Source organism: Cucumis melo, chromosome 4 (assembly GCF_025177605.1).
Source record: "Cucumis melo cultivar AY chromosome 4, USDA_Cmelo_AY_1.0, whole genome shotgun sequence".
Lineage (NCBI taxonomy): Eukaryota > Viridiplantae > Streptophyta > Magnoliopsida > Cucurbitales > Cucurbitaceae > Cucumis > Cucumis melo.
Genome location: NC_066860.1, coordinates 2,195,760 through 2,222,786, shown reverse-complemented (window position 1 = coordinate 2,222,786; position 27,027 = coordinate 2,195,760). Strand labels below are relative to the sequence as shown.

The 27,027-nt window shown below is 34.6% G+C and overlaps 1 protein-coding gene and 1 long non-coding RNA gene across 7 annotated transcripts; both read left to right on the top strand.

The window, feature by feature from the left end:
- The first annotated feature begins 1,682 nt into the window (after nucleotides 1-1,682).
- LOC103503684 (isoamylase 3, chloroplastic) lies at nucleotides 1,683-26,684 on the top strand. 6 transcript variants are annotated; one of them, XM_008467973.3, is made up of 25 exons: nucleotides 1,683-1,846; nucleotides 1,977-2,086; nucleotides 2,234-2,300; nucleotides 2,385-2,456; nucleotides 3,066-3,223; nucleotides 3,625-3,703; nucleotides 4,701-4,934; nucleotides 6,934-7,038; nucleotides 8,328-8,432; nucleotides 8,996-9,130; nucleotides 9,567-9,653; nucleotides 9,782-9,839; nucleotides 13,212-13,275; nucleotides 16,352-16,451; nucleotides 17,797-17,897; nucleotides 19,091-19,142; nucleotides 20,058-20,120; nucleotides 20,479-20,568; nucleotides 20,651-20,723; nucleotides 23,959-24,038; nucleotides 24,319-24,423; nucleotides 24,569-24,670; nucleotides 24,745-24,806; nucleotides 25,411-25,519; nucleotides 26,445-26,684. In XM_008467973.3, exons 2-25 carry the CDS (start codon nucleotides 1,992-1,994, stop codon nucleotides 26,556-26,558), a joined length of 2,310 nt encoding a protein of 769 aa, XP_008466195.1. In that variant the 5' UTR covers nucleotides 1,683-1,846; nucleotides 1,977-1,991; the 3' UTR covers nucleotides 26,559-26,684. The 6 variants fall into 6 exon arrangements, with proteins under 6 accessions (XP_008466195.1, XP_050939545.1, XP_050939544.1 ...); XM_051083588.1 differs by having other exon boundaries at nucleotides 3,024-3,223; XM_051083587.1 differs by having other exon boundaries at nucleotides 1,732-2,086; nucleotides 3,024-3,223.
- LOC127149017 (uncharacterized) lies at nucleotides 12,106-13,089 on the top strand. Its single transcript, XR_007820198.1, has 2 exons — nucleotides 12,106-12,248; nucleotides 12,346-13,089. It is a non-coding gene; the product is annotated as an uncharacterized LOC127149017 (long non-coding RNA).
- Nucleotides 26,685-27,027: the final 343 nt, after the last annotated feature.

Below are 27,027 nucleotides of genomic sequence, written 5' to 3'. Positions count from 1 at the left end.
GCTATTTTTTCAATTTGGTATCAAGAACTATGCACACTAGTAGATTTAGTATAGGTCTATATGATTTTTTTTCAGATTATTTTTACTAAATTATAAAACCTCCCGTCATTTTTACTGTATTATAAAACAAATCAACGAAACTTTTTGCTTGAGTGAAGGGAGATTTCTCATAATCTCATTATATTTTGGGCTAAATGATTGCAGTGATAAATATGGAATCAACACATTTTTCATTTGATTACTATTGATCATCTTTTCTTTTCTATTTTCGAACTTTTGATTTCTAAGTTAAATTAAAAACTTGGTTAAAATTTAGATTCTATTAATGTAAAAGTTATAATTTTATCTTTATGGTTTGATAAATTCCTCGCAACCTACAACTAATGGGAAAAAAAATTGTTGTAGGAAAACATTAAGATAAAAATTGTTAGGTTATCAAAATTTGAATGATAGAGACAATTGTATCAAAATATACATTTTTTTTACTGAATGCCAAAAAAAAAAAAAAAAAAAGATCTTTATTTATTATTATTTAGAAACAAACTTTATTTGTATCCCAAAAGGGATTAAAAGAAAAAAAAGTCTTTCGACCCCAAAAGTTATATTAATTTTAACTTTACACCTCATCAAATTGAACCTAGATTTGTGATGTAATATGTTTTTCGAGTTAGACTCTTTATAGAAACTCATGCTTGATGATATGACGTTGATAAAATTCTAGGGAAAAAAAAGTGCATGTGATGTTTTTTTTGTTTGGCTAAAAATATATGAAAGTTGAGAAAAGTTATTCAAATAGTTAATCAGAGTATTATTCAAACTTACTTTCCTACACATTTTTATTTTATTGAGATTATTCCATTTATGAAAATTCTATTCTATCTCTTTGTCAAAATTAGCGTGTGAATTGCTAAAAGTTTCGAATAATTGTAGTGAATAGAAATAATATATTTAAAATGTGTGATACTTTTTTTTCTTTTTACAAACATAACATTTTTTCAGAAGTGTATCAAATATATATCAATAATGTATCAAGTATACATCAATAGTTATCAAATATGTATAAAATGTATCCAAATATTTTCTAACCGTTCCTTTTCAAAAGTAATAAATATCGACAACAACTCTCTAAAAAATGTATCAGATTTCAATTAAATTAGTAAAAATTTCACACATAAAGATAGAAGTGATGCAGTGGAGTTCTCTTTAGAAGATCGAGAAACTGCGGTATGAAAAATTTTATATATACATCTATTGATTGTTGACCGCCTAAACAACCAACATTTGCAAAATAAATATTTAATAAATTAATAAATCTACGTGTCAAATAAGTAATACTACTTAGCCTTATACATTTTTTAAGAAATAACCTATGGGGACCATTTGGGGTAAAGAATATCTTTGACTATAATAACCAGATTTTGCTAAATAAATACTATTTAAAAGTCTCGTACGAGCTATAGTAAACACTATTTTAAAACTCCTAATTTGCTACCATATTCACTATTTGGCATCATCAACTTTTTATTGTTTACTATTTTCTTATTAAACTAAAATAGTTAACACGGAGCACATATTATTACAACTATAATTAAAATCAAAATGATCTACACCCGACATAAACTAATATATTATAATAACTCTTTTTTTTTTCCTTTTTCCCAGAGATCTTAGAGAAGTTTGATATTTATAAGAAAAAGGACAAGCAAAGCTAATCCTAAGGTAATCACGTATGGAGAGCGAAGAAGGAAAAATCAAGTTAGGTGATGCATCCATACGGTCCGTTCATTCACGTGGCCTAACATGAAAAAGCATCCGGATTCATTGCCGCGCTCGAATATCCAAATCGGTAAAATTCCGATTTCCAACAACAGAAACCTTCACGATCTTCCATCTTTTCACTAACGAACTACATGCAATCATCTTCAACTTCATTACGGTTTCACCGCCAGTTTCTCACTGATCTCATCGCTTTTCAGCTTTGAAGATCCACGATGATCCGCTCTCTACCTCTCCACCATTCCACTACTCTTCAGTTTCCTCTCTTTCCTTCATCCTGCACCGGAGCTACTCATTTCCTTCACTTCCGGTATCGTAACTTTATTTGATTGTTGAATCGGAATTGGAGCTGTCTACAATGCCGTACTAAGTGATATGGAGTTCTATTGATTATGTGAGGCTCATAGGATGTTTCTTTTTGTCGTTTTGACTTTATTTTCCTTATTCGTTTGATTAGATTGAAGCGGCAAGTGAAGCTAGTGTCAGGAAGCAGCAGCAGCGACAGCCGAGAGATTTTTAGTGAGGTATGGCGATATCCGCAGTTTCAGCTTGTGATCAATGTTAATGTGTTTGCGAGTGACTTGGCTGAACTTTTCTGCATAGGTTAGACAAAGCAGGGAGGAGTCAAACTTTGGACTGTAAGTGCATTTTCTCGTCGTGATCAAGATCGTGTGCTGGAGGTTCGTACTTATTCCTTATGGATGTGTTTGTTTTTCAGTTTCATCATACATTTATTGTAGGGAAAATGAAAGGATGCTTGCAAATGGAAAAATCTCTCGTACTATTGAGAAAAGTCATCACGGATGATTACAAAAGATTTTGGGATGAAAATTAGTTAAAAAACAAAACAAGAATCTGAACTATGATAGCCACTGCTGTATCTTTGGGCCTTGGAAAGTGAATATGGGATATCCAACTTTTAGATGTTTGCGGAACATCATTATAGTTAGTGGATCTCCATGAATGCTAGTTATTAAGCAGCTCCTTTTTCTTAGATTATGAAGTTACTACGTCTTTACTTCTTTAACTACTTTCCTAAGGCAAATGGTATAACATTATGATGGTAATTACATTGTATGCCAAGATTGATAGAGAGAGAAATGAGGACGTGTATTCAATTTTCATTTACATTTTATATAATAATGCAAGATCCCTTTATATGGATTTGGTTAGACTAGAAGTTGCTATCTGTTTTTGGTTTTATCTAAGCCAAATATATCATGTTACCTGGCAATGAATGTTATCAGCACCGTCCTAACACGGCACACGTTCTCTGTTTCAAACGTCAGCAAGAAGCTCCTGAAAATTTGGACACTGGTCCAATGTTGAAAATATTCCCAGGCCAAGCATTTCCATTGGGTGTTTCAGAAGTAGACAATGGGATCAATTTTGCAATTTTCTCACAGCATGCTACATCTGTCACCATTTGTTTATCACTTGATGGGAGGTGTGTTTCTAACTTGCTATGTAATAGAATTAAAATCTCGGTTATAAACTTTTTGCTTTAAATTTGGGTGTGGTGGGAATGCATTTAGTAAGATATCAACTTGTAACATGTATTCACAACTTCCACTGGCTTGCTTGGGGTTGAGAGGATGTGACACTTGTGATACAAAAGTTATACCAATTGAAATGGCCTCTACCTCAATCTTCCACATAATATTTGCATCAAATCTCAAATCCTTCTCTCTCTCTCTCTCTCTATCATGGTGGTTGATGTTATCTTTTTGAGTATTTGTTTGACTGCAGTTTAGTAGTAATATTAGCATCCCACCCTTCCCCCCACTCGTCTTTTTCCTGTTCATCCATTCAACTTCAAGCTTTTGGTGTTGACATTATCCCTTTCAGGATTGATGATGGAATGCTGGAGTTCAAATTGGACCCTGATGACAATAGAACAGGGGACATTTGGCACATTTGTATCCAGGTTGGCAGGAAAAAATATATTGATTAATTTTTCTGGTGCTGTTGTTTCACTCTTTCTACATTTATCATTTTTCGTCACTTGAGTTTATTTAGAATCTCATGTTATCTTTCTAGTATTCAGAAGGCACCAATGCATTGTTTCATGGGTTTTTACTGTTGCATGTGATAATTTCTGATCTGTGTAGTTTTGCTTGCTGGCAATCGGAGGACAGGTTTTTAAGTTCATCTGAGTCATTTTTTAGAGGGTGAGGGAATAGAACCAATGGAGTCACTTATGCAGGCATGGTTGGACATAACTTGGATCATCAAAATCAAATTTCATATGTATTTGAGAATCTGATTAGTTTCCTAGCTTGTGGTTTTGACTAATTGGTTTCAAAGCGTGCCCTTATTATTCTCCATAGTCCATTTGGCTATCCTGTACAAGGAAAGCCCTCATCTTCCTTAATTCTTGCAGGTTTTAGCATATTGATTTGCTTTTGTAATTGGATTGTTTCTACAAACACTATCCTTTTATTTTTTACTGTTTGATACAGCCTGATTGTTGAATAGAGTTATGGAATATGGTCTAGACATTTGTTTTAAAGACTGATATTCAAAAATTTTTTGTACTTCATTTATCATGTGGTGTCAATGTGGTATTCAAGGGTCCTGTAGTCCCATTGCGCTTTGCATGCTCTTTAAACTTTCATATTTGTTAATGGTACACGTGCTGCTTTTAAGATGTAAATAAATAAAGTCACTTATAAGCTTAACGATTTGTTGTCACTAGGTTTGATGTTGGTATAGTACTTGCCTCAACATTAACCCAGAGGGCATGCATCTCAGTCCTTTTATTATTTCACCTAAGCCAAAGTAGTTATATAATTTTCTGTTTTGATCTTGGTTAGTTAGATAGATCTCACCTTTGTTTGAGTTTGTCTCCTCTGTTTAGTTTAGTCATGAAGAAAATGATCCATTTCACATGTTTTACAATTTTGATATTGCACTTTGAGCAGGATTTACAAAGGAAAAATGTCCTATATGGCTATAGGATTGATGGTCCTCAAGGTTGGCATCATGGGCATCGGTATGATGATGGCACTATGCTTTTAGATCCTTACGCCAAGTTTGTTGAAGGTCGCCGATTCTTTGGGGGTGAAAATAAGTCCTCTGGTTTTCTAGGGACTTATGATTTTGAGAGCTTGCCTTTTGATTGGGGAAATGACTATAAGCTTCCTAATATACCAGAGGTAGAAGTGTTTGTTTGTTTGTTTGTTTTTGGTTCTTTTTTGTGTGTGTTAATGTTGAGGGTATATCTTTCACCTGAATTAATGCATTAACACATTTGCAGATGACGTATAAGACAAAGTATTAGAAGTGAGATGCAAGTGCTAAATTTTCTTTAACCCATTATTACTTTAGATCGCAAGATTTTATCATGATGATGTTAATTTGGGAATAAGGCTGTCTTTTTGTAGGATTAACACCTTAGAATTCATTTGGAGACTTTTGGTTTTGTCCTTGGTGCCTATTCTGTGATTTTTACTCTTTTTTGCTTTGTGGGACTTGATTAATCTTTTGTGGTCGTCTGTTTTATTACCATTGCATGGTCTATGATACAATAGGCTTTTGGCATCTCAATTCTTTGTGTGATGATGGGGGAAGTTGTCTTGGATTCATCATTTTGGGATGTAGGTTTTTTTTTTTTTTTTTTTTTTTTTTTGGATAAGAAACATGAATATTTTGGGATGTAGGTTTTTCTTTCTACAAGCTAGTTATTTAGAATATTTTGTTAGAAAGAAATAAGATAACATTTTGGGGTTTTTATATTTTGTGGGAGGATATTTAAGCTTTGGCTCTCTCCCTCTCTCTCTTGTTACTGCTGTCTTCTTCTTCTTTTTTTTTTTTTTGCCTTTTTTTCTTTTAGTTTAAAAAGGAAACAAACATATAATTTCAATGAAAACAGAGGGTAGAACAACCTAATGACGAGTGGTTGAGAATCCCCCCCCCCCCCCCCCCCCCCCCCCCGCTAAAAGACCATAATGACAAAAGAATTTGGTGTAATTCATACAGCACCTAGAGGCCATGTGTTGACGACCATCCAAAAATAAAAATTAAAAGAGGCACACGTATCTTAAAAAGTTCTGCTATTTCTTTCCTTCCATAAGCACCATAGGAAGGAGCGGGAAGCACATTTCCATAAAATTCTGCCCTTACCACCATAGGCAGGAAAATCAAGGCCTTCCATCACTCAGTCGTCAATCTTTTTAGGAAGGCAGCAAGCTAAACCAAAAATCTCGAATGAAAGGGACCATCCCTTGCCTGCAAAATCACAGTGGAAAAAGAGGTGGTCAAGAGTTTCATCATTTTTACCACACATGCAGCAAAGAGGAGAGGGCAGTCCCCTTAAGCTTCCTTTGAGGTATATCGTGAGTATTTAAACGTCTATAGGCAAGGGACCACAGAGAGAACTTCACCTTTTTAGGAATTGTAAGCTTCAACACAAGACTAACCCGAGGAAGGGTGGGGCTAGGAGGCTCTTAACACTATTCAGAAAAGTTGATTTAGTATTAAACGTACCAGAGGCATTAATCTTCCATTTATGGCGATCCAGGCAATCAAGAGTAGTCCAAGAATTAAGAATTTCCAGCAATGCCACCATGTCACCCATCTCTCTATCAAGGACCCGTCTTTTAAGACCCAAATTCCTAGCGCACCAGCAATCTGCGATCACAGCCTCCTTTTTAAGAGAAAAACCATAAATGTCGGGGAATATCGAACCAAGAGGTTGAGGATTACACCAAATATAGTAGTTGCTTACCAACATTCTTAAGCTTTAGTAATTTTTTTTTGTCCCTGCGGTTAAGTCCATCTGTCCTCCCTCTCTATCTTTTTTTTTCTTCTACCTCCTTACTTTCATTTATCTCAACGAGAACTAGTTTCTTTTGAAAATCTTTATTTAAGTCTTTTATGATTCTTGGCTGAAGGCTTTTCTTCTTTTTGGCATGTATTCTTCAGTTGTCTCCTATATTTGTCATATAATTAGAGATTTTGTATTTTGGACCGTAGACTTTTTTCATTAATGAGAACTAGTTCATCTATAAAGGAAAGTGTTAGATTTGTCAGAAAAAGAAATTACTTCCTGTGAATTGTTTCATTGCTTATCCAACACGATTTTATTTTTCTTAAGAATATTTATATTTTAGTTTTAAATCTTGACATACTATGTATTTTCAAACTTATATGCAGAAAGATCTTGTAATATATGAAATGAATGTCCGTGGATTTACAGCTGATGAATCTAGTGGCTTGCCTTCAAGCACACGGGGAAGTTACCTGGGTGTTATAGAAAAGGTAGGAATTATTGTATTAAATCTTAGTGCCATGATCGTCTCTGTTTTTCTTTTCTTCATCATCATAAGTTTTAACTTTGTAAGAACTCTGGTGAAAGTATAATGGATGGCACATACACCAATTCTGCTTGTATCTGTTTTTAGTTGAGATAGCTTAGCAATGGTGTACTGATTTACTGCACTACATTTTCTATAATACTAATATCTGACTATAACCTAGCGAATAAATGACTATTGTGCACATAACATTACAGAAGCTTTTAGGATGACGTAGATGACTTCTATCTTTAACGATGTAAATGTAGAAAAGTTAGAAAAGAAGAGGAGATATCTACCCACACGTCCAAATGGTTACAAAAAGGCCTCCCAATTGGCAAAGATATGCAAAAGGACACAATTACAAATTTAATGGAAGGGAAACAGCAAGAAGAAGAAAAAGCTTTCATTAGTTCCTAAAATCCCACGTGCTCCACTCAATCCCCTTGAAATTCTCTTGACCCCTTTCAAACCACAACCTCTGGAGACTGCAAACATGGTACTAGGTAGCTAAGCCTATCCTCCTTATCATCAATATCATCACCTAAGAATTACAGACGCTTTAGTTTGGCTAGTGTCTTCTTGTCCGACACGTGTCGGTTGCTTGGACACTCCGACACTTGTTGGACATGTATCGGACTCAGTGTAACAAATATATTAGACATGCCTAGAACACTGAAAAATAATATATATTTTAAAAAATTATACTTCGGTAAATGTGTGTTTGCCATGTTGTGTGTTTGATTTATAAAATATGGCGTGTTGCCATGTCCAGTTATCGTGTCGTATCCACGTCTTATATTTGTATCCATGCTTCTTAAATCATCACTTCTATTATTTTCTTCTTTTTTTAGCATAGTGCAGTGTGGTTGATTTATTTTGGCTGATACAGTTTACATTCTAACTTCTTCTATGGGTGACAGAATATACTAGCCCTTTTTTATTATTATTTTTTATATTTTTTTCCTCTGTCATAGATAAACCTCGGCTGAAACTTGTATTTGATGAAGATTAACAGTGAAATAGTTTCTCTCATTGCCTGTCTTTATACTATCACTTCTAACAGAAAATTTCTGTGTTAATGATTGCCTTTGGTTACAAAATGGTAAGACCCTGAATCTACAGAGGAAATGATTCATTTCCATTTGATGCATTGAAAATTGACTAGTAGTTCACATTTTTCTTTGCTCTTTTGCAATTCCCTTTCTATAGAGATCTATATAAAGCTACTCTTTTACCTTTTCGATTTTTAAGATTCCACATCTGCTGGAGCTTGGTGTCAATGCGGTTGAACTATTGCCTGTCTTTGAGTTTGATGAGTTAGAGTTTCAGAGGCATCCAAACCCCAGGGATCATATGGTAAATTTTATGCGATAACTTGATTATCCTTTATTGACTGTTACTGAACATCGTCATTAGCTTTGTTGTGAAATGCTTAGATCAGAGGTCTTATACAACACTCTTCATTGAACTGGTGCCACAAGCATGGAAAATTGGTTCTTTGGTTTTTGTAGGTGTCATGGCTATAGAGATAAGAGGAAATCTTTGTACTTGAAATGTTGATTCTTAGATAATTTTGGTGAAAGAAAATTTCAATGAAGTTCATACCGAAAAACTTAATCCCTTCTAGAAGCCAAAAAGGTTAAGACTGGTGGCTTGATTTAAATTGCAAATCCTAATACCCAAACACCTAAAATAATTTGTTCCTCTTTCATGTCTTTGTGAGTGAGGCCCATCGTGTCTTTATTCGTACTTCGTTTTTGTGATGATAAAAAATCTCAGAAATATATATAATTCATTTTTATGGTTTATAAATATGTCCGCTGGATAAACTTTTTGGGTATTCTTTGTATCAAAGTGAACTTTATACTCCATTGTCACTTTCTTTTTAACTTGGCATGTATGCTTACTTTTTCTTAAAGATCAATACGTGGGGCTACTCCACAATCAACTTTTTTGCTCCAATGAGTCGATATGCTAGTGCTGGTGGAGGACCTCTTAATGCTTCGCAGGAATTTAAACAAATGGTTAAAGCCTTGCATGCTGCTGGGATAGAGGTAAATCATGTATTTAATCATTTGTTTACACATAGATGATACATGGGATTGTTCATCAGATTCAGCTCAGCCACTTCGTTGGCGTAAATTTCCAAACACACACACACACACACTCACTATATATATATATATATATATATACATTTATTTATTTATTGATTTATTGAAAGTAGAAATGTAGAACAAACACAAATTTACGTGGAAATCCTAGTACAGGGAGAAACACCACGATACTGATATTTCTTATTATTTTCTTATGATGATAAAGGTACAGAGGGGGAAGTATTTATAGGCAACGATCCTTATTAAAATAATGAAAAATTAGGGCAAAGTAAATCTTAACTACTCTTGGGCTTTCAACATGACCTAAGCTCACTGGATCTAACAATTTTTTCTCTTCGTTTTATTGTGGAGTGAGGTCTTTTTCTTGTTGCAGGTCATTTTGGATGTTGTGTACAACCATACTAATGAGGGCGATGATGTAAATCCGTATACCACTTCATTTCGTGGCATTGATAATAAGGTGTTGTACTCATCTCTTTAAGTAAGTTTACGAATTTACGTATATTAGCTTGGGCAATCTTACTAATTTCTATGGACAGTAAATGGTATGCTCAAATTTTTTAAATTTCTCATTAACTTCTTTTGTAGGTTTATTACATGTTGGACCTGAAGAATAATGGTCAATATTTTAACTTCTCGGGCTGTGGTAAATTAGTTTCTCTTGGATTATTATACAAACAAAAGCTTTGCTCTGAATGCATACTCCGTCTCTTCGATTTACATTCTTAAGTTCAGTTTTGAAACTAACTATAGTAGCTTTTTTTGCATTTCCACTTCATGAGCAATTTTAGTCCCAGGCCTCCTAGTATTTCACTTATGCTTGGAGAATGGGTGGACTGAGTTTCTTAAATGATCATGCAAGATAGGATGGTAAATGAGTTAGGTGGATGCCTGGATGGGCATACTTTTAGCTGGGGAATGGAGCAGTTAGGATGACGTTTGGGAGGAGAGGCAGTGAAGGCTCCCAATTCTCTCCTGGTTATTTTAGTTAGTTCTATCTTCATAAAGGTTGTGGTTGGGCTTTCATTTTCTACATTAAAATGACAGAAATACAGTATTTCCATTAGGTACATAAGTTCATGGAAAATGTTCAAACGGGAAGTAAGACTGTTTTAATTCATATTGGTTATAGCATGGAAAATCCCCTGTGGAACTTGTTTAGCATGGACATTGTTTAGCATTGTTATAAGGTAGCCTGCTTGTATTCAAAGAAATGACATTACAGAGCTCCTAGAAATTAGCCATACCTTAGATACTTGGCTATCTCTTCTGTTGACGCTAATAAGTCTCCCAGTCCTGATTGATTTACAGCAGAATTTTTAAAATTTTTCTGGATTATTTTAAAAGATGACATTATGAATATAGTCCATGTTTTTTTTGACTTCAGAATTATCAGTGCCTCCCTAAATGAAACCTATATTTGTGTCATTCCCAAGAAATTGGATGCTAGAATGGTCTCTGATTATCGGCTGATCAGCCCATTGGTGCTTCCACTACCATCGCTATAAATCAGCTTGCTTTTGTTGTAAATAGGCAGATTCTGGATGCATCCCTTGTGTTAACGAATTGGTGGATGGTTGGTTTCATGAAACCAAGAAAGGTGTGATTATTAAACTTGATCTTGAAAAGCTTTTGATACAGCTGATTGGGACTCTTTAGATGCAATTTTCCAGGCTAAAGGCTTTGGAAGGGTTTGGTGTAAGTGGATTCATGGATGTGTCTCTAGTGCAAATTTTTTCATTATTATTAATGGTATACCTCATGGTAAAATGACCCCTACTCGCAGCATCAGACAAGGTGGTCCTCTTTCTCCCTTTCTTTTTATATTGGTTGCCGATTGCTTAAGTCGTCTGTTGTACCATAGTCTATCTAAAAATTTGATAGCCACTCACCCCATTGGTGCTTCAAGTTTTATTCTGGATCACTTGCAATTTGCTGACGGCACTTTGTTCTTTTCCACTGCTGACTGCGCTGCCCTTATATGCTTGTTTGAGATTTTTCATGTATTCGTACAAGCTTCTGATTTATTTATTAATCTCTCTAAAAGTGAGCTCCTTGGCATTCATATATTTGATGATGATTTGGATTTAATGGTGGTTGTTTTTGGGTGCAAGAAGGGACAATGGCCAGCTTATTATCTTGGCCTTCCCCTTGGTGGCAACTCCAAATTGATAAGTTCCAACAAAAACTCCATAACTGAAAATATGCCTACATCTCAAAGGGTGGTCGTCATACACTTAATCAAGCCACCCTTTCAAGTTATAGCCTACTTAGTAGCGTTCTCTTTTTCATGCCCCTAATGTTGTGTTTAGTTGTTTGGAGAAACTGATTCTTGATATTTTTTGGATGGCTCACGTGATGAAAATGGTATGCATAACGTTAATTGGATTATTACTCAGCGCCCTAAACTTCTTGGTTGTCTTGGCATTGGCAATTTTCGTCATCAAAATTCTGCCCTTTTGGCGAAGTGGATCTGGAGGTTTTTACATAAGCAGGATGCTTTGTGGTATTTGCTCATTATGGCTAAATATTATCTCTTGTGTTTGGCCGACTATTGTTAGAAGGTCATCAAAGTCCCTGTAGAGCTCCATCTGCCGTACTGCTGACCTTGTATTTTCTAGGATTCAACATTGCCTTGGTACGGGTGATACTATCTCTTTTTGGAAAGATCAATGGCATGCTTGTGGTATCCTCACTCTGATTTTTCCTCGTTTGTTTCGTCTCTCTTATACTTCTGATATTTCTGTTGCTGAAGCGTGACTTGTTGATTTTGAGACTCGGGACTCGCACTTTAGACGTAGTTTTACTAATCATGAAACTTAGGAATGGGTATCTTTGTCTACTATTTTGTCTTCTAGCAGATTTTGTATGGTGCTTGATTCTTGGAGATGGACTATTGACTCCTCATCCAAGTCAAATGCTCTGGAGCCTTCTGAAATGGGTTTTTATTTGATCATTTGGATGGATCACTTTCCGAAAAAAATAAAAAAATTTCTTTTGGAGCTTAGTCATAAAGCTATAAACACTGTCGATCGTCTCCAACGTCGTATGCCTTGTATGTCTCTTTCTCCTTCTTGGTGCATTATGTGTTGTGCTAATGTTGAATCCCCTGCTCATCTTTTTATTCATTGTCCTTGGATCTCATTTTGGAGGCTTTTGGTTGGTCTATTGCCTTGTCCAATGACATTTTGGACATCCTTAACTCTTATGGTGGGTCACCTATTTATTGGTTGCAAGAAGGTTATTTGGCTGGCTATTCTTCGTGCTTTCTTTTGGACCTCATGGGGCGTGCATAATGGACATCTTTTTCAAGACTCTTTTTCATCTTTTAGTTCTTTTTTTGACATGGTATTGTCCAAGGCTTTTTATTGGTGCAAATTTGGGCACCCTTTTAAGAACCTTAGCTTATTGGTCTTAGTTGCCAATTGGCGCTCTTTTTGTAATCACCTTTAGGTGCTTGGGGTTCTCCTTATTTCATTTTATGAATGAAATGTTTGTTTCTTATAAAAGAAATACTTTATCTACTTGCTCAAAGAGGAGATTTAGTTTTGGGGGTGGGGGAGGTGAGTTGTTCATGACGATTAACGCTGATAGATTAGTTGGGATATATTGCCATTATTATATAGTTTGTTGGCTAGTTAAGTAAGTTACTGCCTAGCCAACTGTATGTAGTCAGTCCAAGATGCTGTTAAGTTGACGGAGGGGCTGCCATAGTCAGATAATTCTGAATTCCAAAAATATATAATTCAAATATATTTCTATCATTTTCAAGTATTTTGTAACAAGAATCAATTTTCAACCATTGATGGCTGTAAAGTTACAACATCTTGAATAAAACAAGCTCCTTTTGTGGAGTGTGGATAAAAAATAAAATAAAAAAACATTCCTTCTAAAAATATATGAAAGTTACAAAAAAGAAAAAAGAAAAAAAAGCCCTGAAACGAGATAAACATTATTTATTTTAAGATGCCAATAACCTGTGAGTAACTCTTAGTTACATGATTTCCTCTAATTGCAGGTAACACCTTGAACTGTAATCATCCCGTGGTGATGGAACTAATTCTTGAAAGCTTAAGACACTGGTATGGACTTCACACTAGCTTCCTCCAAAGCTTGTCTAATCAGTTTTCTGCAAATATGATTTTGTATGCATAACCTTTTGTTACTATTTTATTGTTTTTGATAAGAAATTTTTTATCGATATATATAAAACTTACAAAAGAATGGGGAAATAACTCCTATCTGAAGGAGTTAAAAAGACTTATCCAACCCGACAAAAGATTAGACAAGCTATAAAGAGTGAAAACAAAAGCTCACAATTTACACCTAATCACCGCAAGTAACACATCATGATCAAAAAAAGAACTCAAAACCTCTCTGCCTACAAAAAGGCCTGGTGAATGTTCAACCAAAGGAGCTCTTTCTCCTTTTTAAATGGGTGCTGCAGGAAAGGAGCAACAGGCACAACTTTTCTCATACAAGCAGCTCATAGTTTTAAGCATGTAACTTTGTGTTATCCTCTACCATGAACGTACTACATTTTATGCTGCTTGAAATTGGAAAAACTTCATTGATTGAACTTGGTTGCTGCTGCTTTGGATTTGATGTGCTTAACTGATGGATACGGTAGACATGCACAACGAAAATCAGATCAATTTTACCCTAATTGCATCTAATCCTATTAGAAATTAACATGTATTTACCTAATTAAATTAAATTAGGGTTTTAAGAAACCATACCATTGAAGCTCCCGTACTGCACCAATCTCCACCCTAACACGATCCAGACTACCACTAGTTTTGACCTACTATTCTCTGGACTTAAATCGGATTGTAGGGTCAGATGAGGGAAGGATTTGAGAGAGAGTGAGATGGAAATTGGATCAGTGTTGGGAGAATTTTGGTGAGTTTTTTTTTTATGATAAATAAACTAAAAAGCCAAAAATTTTTGACACATTAAAACAAACATATTTAAACATGCAACTATTGCATGTCTAAACTCACCAAAGGCAAACAACTCACAACTCTTAGTGGGCTAGATGTCTTCACCGTGAGCTTCCACTTAACCCATTAATGAGTTAGTGGACTTATGCAACAATGCACTACCTCTTAGTGGGCTTGGTGTCATCACCATCAGCCTCCCATAGCCCAAATAAGAGTTAGTCAAAGAGTAAAATGGTCATTTCGCCGTTCAAGTCAAAATTCAACATTTTGAATTTTTACCATTTTGCCCGTCTTGACTAATTCCGACCTCCCAAGCATGAATCCGGATTCATTTTTCCGAAATTCAAATCACATTTGAATATATTGTCGGTCAAAGTTTGATTTTTCAAAGTCAAAAGTCAATCCTTTGGCTTTTTACAACTTTGACCATTTCCATCATTTGTGAGTTTTCGAATGTGAATTCATATTTATATTTTTTATATTTAAATCATATTTAAACATAAAATCTCTATCTTTCAACTGATAATCGACCGCTATATCACATATACTTGTCGTTTTCTCTCTCCTTACCTAATTCGAACTATTCGAACTAATCCAACATACTGTTCTAAGCTAATTTCATATAACCTAACAAGGGAACCTAATGGACCTATAGATCATGGGTTCCAACGATCCGAGATTAACTGACTAAACCTTTTTAGATCGAGCTAATCAGCATTCGTTAACTAATGAGTCATTTCACTAAAGTCTCGTAGTTGCACTTTTCACACTATAGATATATTTGTGTCCATCTGATATAACCATGATTGATAAGTTAATTATTCATATGTTGTTCGCAATTTCGGTTGGGTCAAAATACTGTTTTACTCACGAGATTATATTTTGCTTCGGAAGTTCTACTGATCCACTATTGAACAATTGGTTTAAGGTCCAACCTATAAACAGAAATCCTCTCGGGCCAATGAGTAGATGGGGCCCCTTGTTCAAAACTTGGATTCAGTCTTTAAGAGAACAACCTATCTACTAACCCATAACAGATAGGAGTGAATTCCATTTTACATCCTATGCCCCCTGCTATCCACCCGGTCTTACCTCTGAAATGAGAGACTTATTGGGCCAGCAATGTTGAGCTACCCTCACTTATGCAGATCTTAAAATAATCCCATGTGAATAGGAATTCATAGTTAGCTCAGGATTAAGATTAAGTTACCTAGAACATCAGTAATCGAAATAGTCAGTTTTATACAATTAACAGTGTTATAACATAAAAGTGATTATTTCATGGTTCCAGTCTTATGTAAACTCTTTTTACATAGGATGCTCCCACTTTCATGTCTCCACATGAACGATTCAAGATCATATAGTTTGTACTAACTACAAAGCTGGTCACATTTATAGTGTCCCCAGAGTAAGGCACCTAACCTTATTCATATACTATAGACCGTTTAAGCTATATACTCGAACTTCATCCATGTTTGTGTCTCTACATAAAGTTCAAGTTTACTCAAGATAACTTTGAGATCTTAGTTTATTGGATTCAAGATTATAGTATTTAGTTTCACTAATAATTCTTCAACAACACATTTATTGAATAGAATGTGATTTTAAACTACAAACTACGTGTTTTAGAACATAAATTTCAAAATTAATAAGAAAAGAAGCAAAGGAAGTTTAGAAATCATTATTTTGCCCCCTTTGGTGTGTTCATTGTGTTTTATGGGGGAGAAATCTAGTAACTACTAGTTCCTTAAATGCAACTCTGCTTGAAGGGTTAATCCATATTGCTGTTTCTATTTCTTCTTGTTTTTGGATATTTGATTTCCCTGATTGGTTAATCCATATTGTGGGGGAAAAGATGGGTGTTTTATTGGAATGATATTTTGATATTTTCATTAAAAAAAAAAAAAAAAAGAAATTAAAAAGCTCTGCTGGAAGAGGATGGGATTCATTTTAAAGCTCTTGACTTAGAAGTTTGTCTTCGGGAGGAGATGGATTGTAGGCTTTTGGAAACTCTAATTATGTGGTGCTCTAGAGGTAAAGCAAAAAGATTTTGTGGGCGTGTGTCTTGGGCCCCTTTATGATAAAGTAGTCTGTTTCTCACACACACACACACAAAAACAAAATAGTAATAATAAAAATAAAAATAAAGGACGTTGTTATAGATGATATCTTGTAACTCAACGCTTATTTATTATTCCACGATACTCAATTTCAGGGTTGTTGAATATCATGTAGATGGTTTTAGATTTGATCTTGCCAGTGTTCTTTGCCGGGGAACAGATGGTGCTCCACTTAGTGCTCCCCCACTCATAAGGGTATGTAAATTGTGTTTGTGATTTTTTTTGTTTACCTACATACATGACATTTATTCTATATCTGGAAGGAGAGAAACTAGAACATTTTCCATAAAGAAGTCGTCGCTGCATTTATTTTTCTTTTTGGGTCTTTTTGATAAAGTAGTCTGTTTTTAGTTTCTATTTTTAAGTTTAGCAGTAAAGGTTATATAGTCAATGGAGGGATAGTATAATAAGTGTGTAGCTAAGAGTTTAATAGAGACCACTAGTTGTAAAAGTAGAGAAATGGGTTCTGACTGGAAAAAGGATCAATTATTTTGACTGTTTTGTTCTGAATTCCTTGAGACTGTATAAATCTCTTTCCTATTCTTATCTTTTTTGTTATTCAAATTTTGAATTTCTAGAATTTCAGTCCTGTAATTTTGCACTACTATCTCTAATTACATTCTATTTCTGGGTCAATTGATACATGGTATCAAAGAAGGAGGTTCAACAATTGTTGTATTCAAATCCTTGCAATGTTATTTTCTCTCCAATTAATATTGATTTCCATTTGTTGGATCTTCTAAATATTCAAAGTCTTTGTACCATATTGTTCTTGTAATTTGAATTTCCTTCCATATTGTTCTTGTGTTTTGAAGTATTCAAAATCAGTCTTTGTACTTTCATTAAAGCATAAATTTAATCCGGTTGTTGGTCAATTGTTGATTTTTTTCTTTTTTTGAAAGGTTAGTCAGTATTAACATTTCCTTTATAAATTTTGAAACTCCATTCACATGGTGCCTCGACTTGCATAAAAATGATTATTGATATTTAACAAATTTTGATAAGAATTAACTTTAAAGGATTAAATTTAAGATTATAAAAAAGATGAAGAGTAAATTTGGACATTTGAAAGTACAGAGACTGAAATTTAATGACCCAAAGTACGGAGACCGAAATTTAAGATTACGCTGCCGAAATGTCATAATTTGACACGATTGCTGCCATTGATATAATAGTGATCTCATGAGCGTAACTATATAATTCTCCAGTACATTGAGTTCTTATTATTAATAATAGTGACCTCAATGTTCCAATTTTTGAACAGCAAAATTCTTGATTCTTCTGCAGTCTTGAAATTTTTTAATATATCCTTTCTTCATTGTCAAACCAATTTGTATTTTTGCCCCTTTTCATTGAGATAATTGATCTATCTTTCACGTGTTGCCATTGTCAATTTGTAATTATTGAACTGAATATTGAGTCTTCCTGTTAATCTTATAGGTGTAATTTTTTGTTGAGATATTTGCCTCTTGCAGTTTAATTTTATTTTAGCATAAGGCAGGTGGATATGGCACGAGACTTAAATCTTTTATTGTTTCAGGCAATTTCAAAAGATGCTATTCTATCAAGATGTAAAATAATTGCAGAACCTTGGGATTGTGGAGGTCTTTATCTTGTAGGAAGATTTCCAAATTGGGATCGGTAGCTACCTCTTTCCCTCTGCATTAGTATTTTGAGTTCCAATATATCTTTTGTTAGAGTTACATGTCGGAAATATATATGCATGCGTTCTTTTGCTTGATAACCGTTTATCTCATAAGATTAAGCTTTTAAAATTACTGGTATCTTACAAGTTAGGTATGAGTTAATAACTGACATATGATATGAAATATGTGATATTTTCTTATTCATTTTTCATGTTGTATATTTTATTGAGCATCGGGTTTTTTTGCCCCAAAATTAAGTTATATTTTAAAGCCTAGTCGAACCCTTCTACATCAGGCTATTTTGTAGACGTGTTCATGATTGTAAATGATATGAACGTTTAATGAATATTGTCTTGTTAAATTAGTTTACTCGTTTTTTTTAAATGGAAACGAGCCTCTTTATTAATATAAATAAAAGAGACAAAAGCTCAAAGTACAAAAGGCATATACCAAGAGCAAAAAGGACTAAAAGAACAAATATAGCATAAACCAAGACAAGAGAGAACATAAAAAAATTCAACGAGCTGGACAAGACCCTCTAGAACCCAAGCAAAACAAGAAGAAGAAAATACAAATCAAAGTGAAAAAACTTTCAACAAGGAGCCCCAAATCAGCATCTTAATCACAAATGGCTTAAAAAATGAATGGAAAGGAAAACACTAAGATAAGGTGACCAGCTGAGTTGCTTCAACAAGCTTGATTTAAAAATACAATTGTGTGCCCGGGAAGACTTGCTGAAATCTTCCATCTCACCAAAAAAAAAAAAACTGCACATGTACTATTGAAATAGCCCATCAAAGCTCCAAATCTTCGAACAGAATTCTGAAACGAAGAAAGAGAGAAGGAAATACAAAGGAAAAGGCCAAACATAAAATCTCTCACTTTACAAAAAAAACCGTTGTCTTGCTTCAACAATCCTTCCCAAACACCCTGAGAATCACCGGATTCCCATTCAAATTCTAAAACTAAATGTCTGAGAAACCATAAAACATGTCTACTTTCAGAGCTCAAGCCAAAGCTAACCCACATTTCTCAACAAAGGGCTTCAAATGATTTGGAATACCACATTGATTGGTTTACTTGTTATGAATGCACATTAGATATTTTTACTTTGAGGTTACCACAATAGGTATTTCTCCCTTTTTTAATTGAAGCACCCATCCATTTTTGGTACATTCATTCATGCAGGTGGGCTGAATGGAACGGAATATACCGTGACGACATTAGAAAATTTATTAAGGTAATGTTGAGTGGAACAAAGTTCAATTTCTTTATTTTCGTACGAGTCAATATTGGATCAAATAAGTTACTAAGGGGTGTCAACCTAGTTGAGATGTCCGAGTGCGCCTATTGATCCTAGTTATGTTTTATGCTTTACGCTCTTTGGTATAATCCTGATATACTTAGAGCATTAGTCTCTTTCATCTTACATCTATATGAATAAAGAAACTTGTTTTCTCTTAAAAAAAGTTAGCACTGAAAGGAATTTATTTTCATAATTATATGATATTTTTAATTTGAGGCTCTTAATACTTTTATATAATTTTGAATTTCAGGATATAGGCAGTAGTGTCTTCTCTAATAAAGGTCTTGCTGAATGTGTAACAATGAGTGGCTGATGCAAATTAAGTTCAGAAAATCTTCAAAAACCCCAGTAATCACTAATAAGTGCTGGGCAGGAAAGGAACTTAAGAAAACCTTTTTTCTTTTTTCTTTTTTTTGAGAACCTTTTTTTTTCATCTAAATTCAAAATCCAAAAACCCTACCTTACATATTAATTATAGTAATCTGATCAAAATTTCATGTTTACGAGTAAAGATGGGTATAAGTAGGAGATTAACTAATGGTAAAAACTTGATAATCAGGTAGCGCAATGAAACCCCCAATTGTCTTAACTTTGCATTACGTAGTAGAAACTTGTCTGAGTATTAGGATGCTAAATGAAAACTATCAGTATGATACTACTCTAGAGGATTAGCCGCACTGAATATGAGGCATGTGAAATCCAGATGTTAACTCTACCCTACAGACTGTTCTTCCCTTTGAAAAGATATATATTTGATACAATATTAAACATTACTTTCCTTTAACTCTAAAGCTAATGCCAACGGTAACATACCTTAATAATTTTTTCTTAAACCTTTTCCTAAATTAGGGTGACTGTGGCATGAAGGGAAGCTTTGCAACTCGAGTAGCTGGGTCATCTGATCTTTACAACGTAAGTTTTGGTGTTTCTTTCAAGTTAGTCTTGGTGAGAATAGCTCTAGAGAGAGAGAGAGAGAGAGAGAGAGAGAGAGAGATCTTGGTGAGAATTGATTAAGTACATTGTTTTGGTTACCGACAAATTGGAAAGTTTCTTGTTCCACAATTGTATTTTGTGATATATGATTACAGTGTGAACGTTGGCTATGTTACTTGGCCCTTGGTTGTATCCCTGCAATAAAATGTTGGTTCTAACTGTGTAGATCATTCTGTATCTTCATAATTATTTAATACTTAACGTCTGTCTTATTTTATCAATAGATATATACGAGCTCTTTGAAATATATTGTTTAAGCTTTTCAATTTGTCTACAGGTGAATAAGCGTAAACCTTACCATGGTATTAATTTTGTTATTGCTCATGATGGATTTACACTTCGTGATCTAGTTTCTTACAATGTCAAGGTATGTATAGTTGTTGCGTCCCAATTTTCTTTTGCATTGATCTTCAAATCTATCATTTGACTTTCTCTTCTCATTTGTGTAGCATAATGATGCCAATGGTGAAGGTGGAAATGATGGATGCAATGATAACTTCAGCTGGAATTGTGGTTTTGAAGGTATGTCCGAGCGACCAAACTTTTGTTTGATTAAAGTTTTCTTTAAAGTACTCTATTGGTGTATTGGTAATTTACCAGTTGAGTTCAATGTAATATTGGATTGTTTCAATACTCAAAATTACTATCAATATATTTGATGTTTTTTTCAGAACGAATAGAATAAAATAATAAATAACAGACCTAACACGAGTCTTTCCAAAGTGATGAAGGATAAGAAAAGAGAGAAATTAGAGATCTCAAAATGATGTGGGCTGATTTATGGGACATCTTCAACACTATTATTAATAATTGCAACATTTTTTTTTCTAGATTTCAATATCCTCTTTATTTGAATTGTGTTTCCTCCTCTATAAACAGTTAGATTTGAACATCAGTAGAGTTTCGGGAAATTCCCCTGCCGTTGGTGAGTATCATGACAATCACAAGGTTCAAGCTAGTATGTTTCTTGGAATACATGCTGGGAAATATAAATGATACTGCCAAAAATTTTAGTGGAAAGTGGTTATAAATAGTGTTAGTTTTCTTCTCGTCTTCTGGTTAACCAGGATGGGAGGCCTTTTCTGAATCCACCTCCCTCGTAGGTTTACAGATTCCTCGTCCTGTTGGCTTCTTTTGGCCAGGGGAATGTCCCTTTTCCCTCATTGAAAGAAAAAATGGGTGCAAGTTATGGGGGATCAGGGCTTTGCGGAATTTGACACTAGTTTCGTGGGAGAGTCCCATCCCCTCATCAAATTGCTTGAAATTTGTATTTTCCTTTTTTCTTTTTTATTTGCCTGATATTTTATTACTCTGATTTCTGTTTCCCTTCGCGGATCATAGCAAACATGTTTCCATTCAGAGTGGCTAATTGACTGAAATCCCTACTCAATTTAAAGACCAAGTATGAGCAAAATCAATCTGAAAACAAGAACTTTAAACAATCAGTTAGAGAAAAGTTTGGAGCTACAACCTTGCTTGAACAGGCTGCGTTCTAAAGTAAAGTAAAGTTTTGGAGCTGAAATGTGCACAGGAAATAGGAAGGTCGATGGGAAGGCTTGATTCATGAAGAATTAGAAGATCTCCTGTATGTTAGGAACTTCCAAAGATTTGGACTATGTCCAATGTTAACGTTCCCCAATAAATTTGGACCATGTCCAGTGTTGACGTACCCCAATAAACATTTTATTGAACAAGTGAGATTTGGGTTGGAACTTCCCCTCTCAAAGTTCTTTTTACCTTACTCTACAGAATAGCCTTACTCCCCCACGACTCGGTTGGAGATCATTGGGATTTTGCTACTCTCTCTTGGTCTCTACCATTTAGAAGAAGTTTGAAAGATGCAGAAATTATTGAATTTGAATCATTACTCTCCCTTCTCTCAGTTGAAAGAACTCTTGATTTTGAAGACCACAATTGACCCAAGGCCATTTTACTGTTAAATCTCTCTCGATGCATTTGCATTCAGCCCCCAATGGATAATCGTTTATTTATAGTCTTATGGAAGTCATCCAGCCCCCGGAGAGTTAACATTCTGCTTTGGATCATGATTTTTGGGTCCTCCATTGTGCTGATATCCTCCAAAAGAAGGCCCCCTCAGTTTTCCCCCTCTTGTTGAAAGCAAATGAGACTTCCTCACATCTCTTTTTGCTTTGCCCCTTCTCCTCTTTTTGCTGGAATAGATTCTTCTCCATTTTCAACATTGTTGGGTTTTTTATGGCTGTCTTTGCTCCTCGATTCTCCAGCTTCTAGAGGGTCCTCAGCTCCCCAAGAAGCCAAGACCATTGTGGTTAAATTTGCTAAAAGCTATCCTGGTTTGAAAGAAATCGGAGGATCTTTCACGACAAAGAATAGTCGTGCTCAGAAGTCTTTCTCTCTGCAGAAAAAAGTCCAGCAGCTTGGATCTCCTTAAACAAAGAGTTCGGGGCTTACTCAATTCAAGATATTTATTTCAACTGGGCTGCTTTCCTCTCCCAACCAGACCTTTAATCTTCGTCCAATATTGGATCTAGTCTCGTTTTTTAAACAGTTAGCAGCTTTAGTCTTTCGTTCTGTATTTTCATCAATTTTTAGTTTTTTCCCTTGTCTCGGCCTGTGATTATTGCTGGACTTCAAGTTGTAATATTTATTTGCTTTGTTTTGTTTAGTCTTATTTTTGGGATATGATGTTTTGGTGCTAACGGGGTGTCAACCTAGTTGAGGTGTCCGGGTGCACCTTTTGATCCCCTAGCTTTTTGCTTTTGGTTAAAGAATGTAGAAAATTTTGATGAAATATATGGCGGTGTCAAGAACAAAAATAGTTCAGTTGGTTGTCTGCAAGCCCTGGGGGGAACTTCTGCATGATGGAAACAGTTACATTAAGATAAGGTAGGAAACAACTTGATACCGTTAAAATACCCCTTTTCATTCTTCTTTCTTGCACTCAACATTTGCCTCTTGCTTGAAATTTGAAATGCTCCCGTGCTTTCATGCTTCTTGCATCAGTCTTCATGTCATGCTTGAACTTTGAACAGCGCTATCTACCCCTGCTACTTTCTTGCATATTCAAACTATTTTGAGACTGTTGACATGCAAATATTTTCTATCATACCTCACTCTAGAAGCAGCCAACAATCTGTTGTTTGCCTCCACCTCGTGAGAGCATCACTGCTATGATCAACTTCCGTGGAGAATATCAAATTGCTTCAAGAGAATACACTGGGTGATTTGAAGACAAGGTGTTAGAAACAACCTTTATGAATTTGAGAATGATGTGTGTTTCAAGAATGGTCTTGTTAGTAGGGGCATAATAGTCTGTGAGTTTTTGTTAGACGAGTCACAAATGGTAGTTATGAATTTGAGTCGGGAAAGTTAATGGCAAGCAAATATTTGGGCAACCTTTGTGTTTCAAGGGAGAGAGAGCCTTCCGGCAGGCTATCAACCTTTGTGTTTTTTCTCAAATATTATTAGTTTATGAAAAAAACCAATCTATATATTCTTAATTTGCCACATTCATTTCTGGGGGCTATCAAATCCTAAAATTACCTCCAAACAATGTGGTATGCAAACTGGAACCGCCCTTTCAACAGATTACATTTTTAGACAAAAGTCATTTTTTCAAGTTAAGCTACGTCCACCCTTATGTGATTTGCAACATGGAAAAAAAACCTTTCGAGACAGAATCATACACGTTTTAAACTGAGCTTCATCATTTACTAATAATGAAGTGTCGTTAGGTTCAATACATATACATGTTTTTCAATGCCTATTTACATGACAGGTGAAACAGAAGATACAAGCATCAAAGCTTTGCGCTCAAGGCAAATGAAAAACTTCCATTTGGCTTTAATGACATCTCAGGTATAAACATTTCCAAAACCCTTCAGCCATAGATGCATCATATAGTGAGCGTCTAAGTTCTTTCATAGATCTGGATGTTTTTACAAAGTTAGATTGAGTAGAGAGTACTCGTTTACACACCTGGAGTTGTTTCTGTTTATCATAGTGAAGCTTTTTGCATCTCCTGGCATGTACTTATTCTTATAATATCTCTAACGTGGATTTGGAATTCTGTTAGTTCTATCTTCCCTTTTATTTAAATAATGGGGACTGATGTTGGTTTCTCGTTGCTTATTTTCAGGGAACACCAATGATGTTAATGGGGGATGAGTACGGGCATACTCGTTATGGAAATAACAATAGCTATGGACATGATAATGCTCTTAACCATTTCCTTTGGGAACAGGTGTTTGTTATGTTACTAACCTTTCATAGCCCATGTATATAGTCGAAGTTCATATTAGAACTATTTATTCTTTACTTTATTCTCAATGAAAGTTGCTCTTATAAAAAAATTACTTAACAACTATTTATGTCTTTGGTCTGTGTAGTTAGAGGCACGGAAGAGGGATCACTTCAGATTTTTCTCTGAAGTGATAAAGTTTCGAAGGAAGCATCCCCATTTATTTAGCCGGGAAAATTTTCTAAACAAGGTGATTTCTCTTCACTTTTTTTTTAAACCCTTCAAAATATGATCCTCCTGGGATTAACAGAGGATTCATTTCAGAATGATATAACTTGGCACGAAAGCAATTGGGACAATCCTGAAAGTAAATTTCTTGCCTACACGTAAGTACTCTTGAATTCTGCAAAACGTGAAAATTCATATTCGTTTTTCCAAGTCCATCATGCATGTGTTATGAATGTCAGCAGGATTTCCATGTTGATTTTATTATTGAATCAGCAAATCAGCACCCTACTTTCACATTCAGCTCGTACTGAGCGACTAATATAATGGACGTGCATGGACCTCGATTGAGTATTATTTACCTTAGAGATTGAACATTAACTTCTCTTATAAATTCAATCTAGGATAGTACTGAGCTTGTTGTGAACGAACGTCCCCCTTGTGAAACCAATCGAAAGATTTTGATGCATAGCTCGTCTTATTGTTTGTAAACGCCTATTAGCCTTTTGTTTGGTATGCATTGGAGGAATTGTTTTCATCATACTCTATAATCCGTTTAGCAGTACAGGTTTCTCCGATGCATATATATATTATTTATATAATGTATGTATGTATTCACATTCTCACTTAACTGGGAACAAGTCCATGAAATTTTGTGTTCTGATTAGCCCATCTTTTTTGGACTGGCTTCGTGTAATGTAAAATGATGATGCAATCTTTTTGGGGAACCTGTGTGTTTTATGTTTTGACGATTGATGTTTACAGGCTTCATGATGATAATGGAGAAGACGTTTACTTGGCATTCAATGCTCACGATTATTTTGTCAATGTTTCGTTGCCCTCTCCTCCGACAAACCGAAGATGGTTTCGTGTGGTTAGTTTCTCCCTTACCATTTTCTTTCCTTCCAACTTCTTTTCACTTTTCTTTCCCTAAATTTTTGTCTCAAAAATCATTTATGCACATCTTTATAAGAACGACACTTTTGGTTCCTAACCTTTCATAGAAATAACAATTTAGTTTATGAACTTTATTTGATAATGATATAGGTTAGGAAAATTATTTTAAATAATAAAACCCTGGAAATGTTTACAAATATAACAAAATATCACATTCTTTGTGTGATAGATCACAATATAACAAAATATCACAATATTTGTGTGATAGTTCACGATAGATTACGATATGGTAAAATATTTTTCATCATAAATTGACACGGATAGCAGTCTATCTTGGTCTATTTGGGTCAATCATAGATGGGCTATGATACTTTGCTATATTTTGTAAATATTTTGATTCATTTTTCTATATTTCATGTAGTTTTAAATTTTTAACAATTTGATCCTGGAACATTAATAAGTAACAATTTAGTCCCTTTCATGAAAAATCTCATCAAAATTAGGGTCAACTTCTATTACATGACAAGATGGTCTTTATAATTTATAAATAAGATTGGTTTCCATTCGATTTATCAATCTACACTAGTAAGAAATTTTATTAAATCATAATAATATTTTTTACGTAGACTAAATTACTTACTACTTACTAAAGATTGTTGTTACAAATTTGAAATTATATAGACCAAATCATTACCTACGTTTTTAGACTAAATTGTTAATGTCATCAAAGCTCAAGGAATAAACAAATGTATTTTAACCTACAATTTTACAATTCAAAACTCGGTATACAAAACATCCTGCAAGAAATTTAGGTTGGTAGAACTAAAATTCACATTTTAATGCATATTTTTCAAACAGTGTTCGTAAATGAAACTTTGTGGCTTTTCGAATTTCTCATGCAGGTGGACACCAATCTGGAGTCTCCCCATGACTTTGTACTGGATGGCATTCCGGGGGTTGGAAGCTCCTATAATTTGGCTCCCTATTCCTCAATTCTTCTGAAAGCCAATTTATAAAACGAACTTCTTTGATACTAACTCTCTATATATTAAATAAATGAAACCATATTAGCCAGACGAATCAAGTTCTGTACAAGATGATCATTGAATTATTATGAAAGAAATAAATTATGCAAAATCTAATGGAGGGCGTGCAGAGCTAATCTCAACATGGATTCCAGGTACTTGTTTTACCTTTATGTTTATAGCGTGTTAGAGAGTTCTCTTTCATTTTCTCTCTCTGCTAATTAGATTGGAATATTGTTTATTATTGCAATTACTTCAATAGTTGGATATATGTGGATAAAACAATGATCATTAATGCTGTGTCATCGAATGTTTTTGTGAATAGAAGTAGATTGCTTTTAACACTTGGCATAGCTGGCATAGTATCCTACTCTTAATGTTTATACTATAAATTTGAATTCATGATTTGTGGAACTTATCGGTCACCGGTGGATTTACATATAGACCAGTGGGACACGTG